The 7,924-nt window shown below is 62.1% G+C and overlaps 1 protein-coding gene across 2 annotated transcripts; it reads left to right on the top strand.

Moving 5' to 3' along the window:
- The first annotated feature begins 2,846 nt into the window (after positions 1 to 2,846).
- UBALD2 (UBA like domain containing 2) lies at positions 2,847 to 7,923 on the top strand. 2 transcript variants are annotated; one of them, XM_030015720.2, is made up of 3 exons: positions 2,853 to 3,091; positions 3,725 to 3,788; positions 7,323 to 7,923. In XM_030015720.2, exons 1-3 carry the CDS (start codon positions 2,972 to 2,974, stop codon positions 7,652 to 7,654), a joined length of 516 nt encoding a protein of 171 aa, XP_029871580.1. In that variant the 5' UTR covers positions 2,853 to 2,971; the 3' UTR covers positions 7,655 to 7,923. The 2 variants fall into 2 exon arrangements, with proteins under 2 accessions (XP_040979740.1, XP_029871580.1); XM_041123806.1 differs by lacking the exon at positions 3,725 to 3,788 and having other exon boundaries at positions 2,847 to 3,091.
- Position 7,924: the final 1 nt, after the last annotated feature.

Genomic DNA, 7,924 nt, shown 5'->3' with positions numbered 1-7,924 from the left:
AGCCCTGAGATCCCAGGGGCTGATCCCTGCTCACCCCAACACACGTTTCGGGGAGCCTGTTCTGCAGATGGATCATTTAAAAATCTAGCGGAGCCCAGCACCGCTGAGCTGCCGGCACGGCCCTGCTCCTCTGCCTCACTCCAGCCAGCGACGGCAGCAAGAAACACGAGCCTGAGAGAGGGAGCCAGCACATTTCATTACCGGCACACAACAGACTGCAGGGTTTTAGTGCAGATAATAATTCAAAGTTATCCCCGTGCAGATCCATAACCCAGCAGTCATTACACGCAGAGCTGCTGCGTGCATGCACGGCTTGTGGGTTTGTTGTTTTTTTTTTTTTTTCAGCGGTGTATTACTGCAGCAGAGGATTTTGTAGGACAGTGCCGCAGTGGAGCGCGGGAGCGCAGGCAGGAGCTGGGTGACGATACGGCTTCGAGGGCAGGTTCCCTCCCAAGCCTGCCCAGCCGCATCTGCTCCAGACCTCAGCACAAGTAAAGCCAGGACAAACCCCAGCAGGGCTGACCCGGCAGGGCCGTGGGGAGGGGAAATCCAATGCACGTAGAAAAAGCAACGTTTAACCCCAAAACACACCTGCTGCTGGGCAAAATGCAAGTCTGAAGCGCTTGTGCTGCCCAGCCATGGGATTTGGTGCATGTGTTTGGCAGGGAAAGGGGATCCTGCTCCTGCCTCCTTGTGCCAAGAGGGAAACTGAGGCACGGAAGGGCACAGCGGTTTGCTCGAAGGTTAAACAGGAGAGTGAGCGGCTCTCCCCTGGCAGCAAACATTTGTCCATATACCCAGTATTCCCAGTCCACTCCCAGCTCCTCCAGCAGTGACCGGCACACACTACAGAGCCAACAACCCAGCCCTGGGCTGGCTCTGACACCAGCTCTGTGCAGCCCAGCAGAGAGGCTGCCTCAGCCCTGCAGGGTGGCGAGGGCTGGGGACGGGCCCTTCGTTAGTTGGTGCTGAGCACCTAACGAGGGCTGCCGCATCGTTAGCCACCCCCAGGCTGGTTGCCGGAGCAGCTCCTGGCTAGGAGGGTGCAGCAGGGTGCTGGGAGCCCACACCATGCCCGGAGGGGTGATCCCATACCCGCTGCAGGTCCCAGTGGTGTTGCAGGGCAGCGTGCCTGATGGGAGGATGGAAGAGCACCTCAGGCAGGATTGGGCCAGAGAAGAGTCAACAGCAAATCCTGCCCTTGCTGCAAATCCTGCCCCAAAAAGGGGCTTTTCTACCAACTGGTTGGTGCGGTGGGAAAAGCCGTGGTGTTTGCAGCAGTCTTGTGGCTCTGCAGCCAGGCTAGGCACAGAGTTTCATTTTGAAGGACTGAAGGTCCTGCCTGCTTTTCCAAATGTCACTAACGCCGTGTTTTATAATGGTCTCGGATGCCCATTGCTTGCGTGAGCCCCGCTGGTTTGCAAGCAAGGGCTCATAAGCAGTGTTTCCCTGGGTTTTACAGGCAGACGCTATCCGAGGCCGGTTGCTCACAGCTTTGCTAACTCAGCTAGAAGCCGTGCTGGGCACACAAGTGGGTGGTTTTGGCAAGCAGAAGGTCCTGAGCATTCTCCAGGGCTGCGTGTAAAGGGGCTGCGTGCAGGAGGCAGGTGGGTTCTGGATCCCGGCTTCTGGAATTGCTCCTCTCACACTTCCACCTGCCTCAGGGCTGGTTTTGCCCCAGGAGGATGAAGCTGCCAAAATCAGGGCTGGGCAAGCGGGACCCTCCGTACCCGTTGCTGCACCCCGGTGAGTGGGATCCCCCCTGAGCACCCCGGGGCGATACTCAGCCCGGGGAAACCACACATTGGCATCGCTTCTCCGTTGTGCCGCTGCCTGTTGGACCCCACCTCCCCGGGACCATCGGGACTTTGCAGAAGTCCCACGCAGGCCCTCGCACACCGGCTGCTGGGGATAACCGGCCGCTTCAAGTCGCCGCTTCAAGTCTCCTTCCCTCTGCCTCTTCATTCCCTCTCCCTCCACCAGCTGGTCACCACCGCCACATCCAAACCTCCAACAGCTCTTTTCAGCTTAGTCTATTTTCACACCATCCATTTGCAAAGCCCCCGATTTATTCGTTTGGGTTTTAAACGCCACTCTTCCCTTTTCAATTAAACTCTTCCAGGCGTGCACCGCACCGGTCCTTCTCGGTCCCGGAGCCCGGCGGTGGCAGATGTGGTGGGGGGAGCTCGCTCGCCCTCGCAGGCTGCGGCTGAAGCTCCGAGTCACCAGGATTTTGAACGTTATAGGTACAAAACCCACCCCAAAACCCCAAACCTGGGGGCTCTGCCTGAGCCCTCCTGCCGAGGCCTTCCCACAGGAGGGGCATGCGGCTGAACTCAGGCCGGGTCCCCCCTCCTGCCCCCCGGCCCCAGGCTGGGGTCCCTGCCCCGGGGACAACGGCGGGGGGGGGACAAGGAGAGCCCTGCTGGGGGGGGGGGGGGATTAAGGGGGAAGACCCGGCGTGGAGCGGCCCCCCCCCCAGCCCCGGGGTGGCGGAGGCCACGCACCCCCCGCCCCGCGCTCCTCAATGAACCTCCTCAATGAACGTGACGTCACCAACGCCTTCCGAAAAAAACCCTCGCAACTCACCCAATCAGCGTTCGGGCCGCTCCTTCTACCGGCCGCCCCGCCCTCCCGGAGGTTCAACGACCAATAACGACGCTTGCTGCAGCCAAAACACAAGCGTCGACCAATGGGAAAGCGGCGGGGCGGGGAGCGGCGCCGGGGCAGCTGGAAGATTCGAACCGAACGCCCGTCGGGGCGGGCGGCGCGGCGGCGGCCAATCGGGACGCGAGGGCGGGGCTTCGCCCTGTGTCTGTGTGTGTGTCCGTGTGTGTCTCTCCCCCCCCCCCCCCGCCCCGCGCCCCCCCCCCCTCCCCTCCCGTCCGCCGCCCCCCGGTGTCGGCGCGGCGCGGGGCGGCGGGCGCGCTCCGGGCAGCCAGGGCGGCAGCTCGGCGGGGCCGCCCCCGCCATGTCGGTGAACATGGAGGAGCTGCGGCACCAGGTGATGATCAACCAGTTCGTGCTGGCGGCCGGTTGCGCCGCCGACCAGGCCAAGCAGCTGCTGCAGGCGGCCCACTGGCAGTTCGAGGTACGGGACGGGGACCCCCCCCCCCCCCCCTTCCCCAAACCGGGGCACACCTTCCCCCCCCCCCCCCCCCCCCTTTAAACCGGGACGCCCCAAACCGGGAGTCCCCGCCACCCCCCAGCCCGCAGAGCCACGGGGCGGAAGGGGGAGGGGGGGAGGCCCAGCCGCGGCCCACCGACACGCGTGGCCGGGCCGCTGAGCCCCCCCCCCAGCACCCACGCGGGGGGTGGGGGACACGGGCACACGACCGGCTCCGAGCTCCCCCGGGTCTATTTATACCCGGGCCGTAACCCGAGCTGCGGCCCAGCGCCGGGGGGGGCTCCCCCCACACACCGAGCTGGGGGCGGGGGGGGGCCCGTTGGGGAGGGGGGCCCCGTGTAAACAAGGGGGGGGGGCTGTACCCCCCCGCGTGGGGAGCTCCTGGATGGGGGGGGGACACACACGCTCCCGAGTGGGTCGGGTGAAGGGCAGCACCAGGCTCCCCCTGCCTTAGGCCCGGGGGGGGGGGGGGGCGCCCGTGGATGCCCCCCGGGGGGGTCCCCCGGGGGGGGGGGGGGGGGGGGGGGGGTGCGAGGGGGCATGTTTTCCTTCGCCCTTTGTCTCGAGTGGGCTGGGGCTGACAGCTTGTCCCCACAGACGGCCCTGAGCGCCTTCTTCCAGGAGACCAACATTCCCAGCAGCCACCACCCCCCCCCAGATGGTAAGTGGGACCCCCACTCCCCTCCAGCCCCTCCCCAACCCCCCCCATCCCCAAAACCACCTTTAAACCCACCCCAGCACCTACCAACCACCCCCGACAACCCCCCCCCCCACCTACAAACACCACCCAGCTCAGGACCCCCCAACACCCCCCCCACCCTGGGGGTCTGCACCCCCCGGGTCCCCCCCCCCAGGCCACAGAGCTGTCAGCTCCCCTGCCAGCCATATTGCTCTGCGCCCGGAGGAACACGCAGCCGGCGAATGTAAACACGAGCTAAAATGTCTGCCAGGAAATAGTTTGTCTCCGCGAGCATCGCGCTGGAAGTTGGGCTCCCCGGGCCGGGGGCCACTGCTGCTGCCCCCCCCCACCATTTCCCCAAACACCGCTTGACCTTGGCCGAGGGCACGGCCCCTTGGCCGAGGGGAGGAAGTTATTCCCCTCCGGGTGGTTTTTGTTGTGTTTTGTTTTGGCTTTTTTTTTTTTTCATTTTTAGGGTTTTTTTTTTTTTTCCTGTTGAGGGAACTAAACGGTGCCGCGTGCGGGGGAAGGAGCGGATCTGGGCTGAGCCGGTTTTTTTATTATTTCCCCCCCCCCCCCCCCTTTTCTCATGCCGTCAGAAAATCACCAGCCAGCCCAGCATCGCCGGCAGCAAGCACTCTCTCTCTCTCAGAGAAAGTAATTTTGCCAGCCAGCTTCCACTTAAACCCCTTTTATTTTAATTCCTCCTCCCCCTGCACGTTTTCTCACCACGTTGGGGAGCTTGCAAGAGGTCATCCCACAGAAAAAAAACCCTTTCCCGGTGGGAGAGGGGAACAGGAGAGCAGGCGGGAGCTGCCAGCCGGATCCAGGCCTCGCCGTGTTTTCACACCAAAAGCCTCATCAGGGCAATTCCTGTCGGGCGGCTGCCAGAAGCGGGATGCAAAGCAGTTCTGAGGAAACGCATCCCGTTTCCCCATCCCTGTGCTCCCCGGGGCCGAGCGGGACCCAACTCCCGCCCCGAGCACAACGGCCACCCCATTGCCCCCACCCAGAGGGTCCAGAGCTGGACGGCTCTCCTGCTCCCCACAGCGTTTTCCTAACACCGTGTGCTCCACGTGGTGACAAAATACCTTTCACCCTCTCCCCAAATACTCCCATCTCACATTTTTGGCATTTTTTTTGCTGCTATTCCCCCCCCCCCCCACATCCTGATTTCTGCAGCTTAAAATGCCCCGCACGGCTCAGGGCCCAGGGCGAGACGACGGGCTTTACGGTCGCGGTTTCTATTTCTTTTTCAAGCGGCGGAGAACAAAGCTGTGAGCATAGCAGCATTACGGCGTGGGGCGGCACGTCACCTTTGCCCCTGCTGAGGGGAGGCTCCCCGCATCCGGCAAAACCCCCCGTGGGTCCAGGCTGCGGGGAAGGGACTCGCCGGAGCCGTTTGGTGTGTCGGTGTGGCAGCTCACGGTGACACCGACCCTCTGACAGCCGAGCAACTCCTTAACAAAAAGTATTGGAGGGAGGAAGGCAATAATTACATGGCAATTTTTTATTTTTTTTTTTAAATTTATCTGGCAGACACCACCCCAGAAGCTCAGAGCTGTGTCCCCACTCCAGCATTGCATCCAGCCTCAGTCCAGGGCTGGTGGTTGGCACATGCATGTGTGTGTATGGCTGTGTTGGTTGTTTTTTTCAAAACACGGTCACTTGAAGTTTTTTGGGTTTTGGGGTTTTTTTTTTTGCAACAAGTATCTTTTCAGATACTGCCAAATTTGTAGGCTTTTTTTAAAAAAAAAGCTGGCTTACCAGCACTTTGAGGTGAGCTCTGAAATGAGTTCTCCCAAAGTCTGCGTGTGGCGAGGGAGGAACGTCCCCAGCTCGCCACAAACCCGTTCTGTGCCAGCCTGGCCATCATTGCATTTTTGGGGTGCACCAGCCTTGACTGCTAATGGGAGCTCATCTATCCCACTGCCAGCACGCGTCTGCTGGCTGCCACTTTCCCCAGGCTGGGAGAGGTTGGGGGAGCACCCCATCTTCAAATGGGTCTGGCTGGGACCCCCCTGGCCACGGTTTGGCCACAGCACCCGGCTGCTGCTCTGATCCTGGTGATCACTAAGGGTGGCTGGGATGGGGAGGAACCTGTAAGAGGGATTTGAGTGTTTGCTTGTGCTGGGGAACAGCTGGGGCTGCCAAGTGCCAGCTGGGGCAGATCCCGGGATAACCCCTGGGAAGGGCGAGATGCAGCAGCTATTCCCCATCAGAACCATTTCCCTGATCCCCCATTGCTAAAAGCAGCAGATGCGCCTTCGCACTGCTCAACGTCCTCGCAAGCAGCGAGATGTGCCGCTCAGCTGGGCGCTGGGCTCCGACAGAAGCTGCGGCTCCACGAGAGCAACAGGGATTTGGGACAGATTTAACCCAGAGGGGTGAAGCCCCCTGTGCATGCACCACCTCCATGTCTGCATCCCTTCCCAGTGCATCCCCCCTGCCCATGCACCCCATACATGTACCCTTCCCCATGCGTGCCACCGGTGCAACCTCATGGGAATCTTTTTCAGTGGGTCCAGCGGGGGGGGGGGAAGTGCCCCCCCAAGACTGTTCCCCCACCTCAGGGACCGGGCTGGACAAAGCACGGCTATTTCTAACCCCCCCCGTGCATATGTTCAGTGCAGCCTGTGGCACAACACTGCTCCTTGCCAGCGACCCCCCCCTCTGGAGATAAAAAAAGGGGGCAGGGGCATTAGGGCAGGTGCCCACTCTATTTTCCACTGCTGGGGTGAAGCCCCCCCCCACACACACATCCCCTTGGGGGGGCTTTAGCACCCTGCCATACTCAGAGCGTAGCAAGTGCTTTGCTGAACTGGGGCCCTGGGCGCTGCCAGCCCCCGAACCCCAGCGTGGGGCCGGGCCCCCCCCCTCACTGGATGTTCCTCTGCCGGTGAGATTGGCTGCAAAAAGGGCCAGATCCGTCACCGGCCGGGCAGGAGGAGGGGAGGGTGCTAAATTTAGCCGGGTACGTAGAAGGCAGGGGCCATACCAGGAACTGTGCAGGAACTCGCGTCCCAGGGGGCCCTGCCTGCCTTTCACTCTGCCCTAACGGGATGCGAGGGGTGGGGGGTCCTGCAGGGCCAGGTGGGACCTCAATCCCCTCCCCACCCATCACGCTGGACCCCATCGCATCAGCCCCATCCGTGCTGCTCCCTTCCATGGGGCAGCCGGCATCAGAGCAGCATCCCCCTCCCCAAACCTGCCTCACCCCAGGGCTTCGAGCACCCTGGATGGTCCAAAATGTCCTTCCCAGAATGGGCTGGAGACCCTCCCTGGGCAGCCCCCACACCTTTGGGAGGAGCCACCCAGATGCTCGGGGGCTGCACAGCAGTGCCGAATACCCCACTAAGAGCCAGACCCAGGCTCCGAGCATCCCCGGGGGCTGGGGGGTCCCGGGCGTGGGATGCAGTCAAGAACCCCAGTGATGGGTCCAGCTCCTGCAGGCAGGTTGGGACCCCAAAAACATCCGTGACTGATCCGACACCCACTCTCTTCTCTCCCCCGCAGATGTGCACCCCCAGCAACACGCCGGCCACGCCACCCAACTTCCCGGACGCTCTGGCCATGTTCTCCAAGCTGCGGACCTCCGAGAGCCTGCAGAGCAGCAACAGCCCCATCACCTCCATGGCCTGCTCCCCCCCGGGGAGCTTCAGCCCCTTCTGGGCCTCCTCGCCCCCCAGCCACCAGCCCGCCTGGTTGCCCCCCTCCTCGCCCACCGCTCACGGCCTCCACCACCACTTGCACCACCCGCAACCTGCCTGGCCCCCTGCCCCTCCGCCTGCCGCCCCCCCACAGAAAGCCGTGGCCACCATGGACGGCCAGAGATAAGACTGGGTTAGCAGAGGGGGGGGAGGGTTGGAAATGGGGGGCAGGGGAGGAAGGGAGGTCCGGGCCAGGGCGTTGGGAGCAGGGGCTCCCCAAGAAACGCACTGGAATAATTTTCTAGGGTTTATTATTATTTTTAAGCAGGGGGGGGACACATGCTGCCAGGGAGGACGCTGGCCCATGAGAGCCTCTGCAAGAGTCACTAGCTGGTCTTTTCTCCCCCCATTATTTTTTTTTTTTAAATATATAACTATAATATATAAATATATCTAATGTATATAAAT

This window comes from Aquila chrysaetos, chromosome 5, assembly GCF_900496995.4.
Source record: "Aquila chrysaetos chrysaetos chromosome 5, bAquChr1.4, whole genome shotgun sequence".
In the NCBI taxonomy this organism is placed as follows: Eukaryota; Metazoa; Chordata; class Aves; order Accipitriformes; family Accipitridae; genus Aquila; species Aquila chrysaetos.
This window is presented reverse-complemented; position numbering and strand designations above follow the sequence as displayed.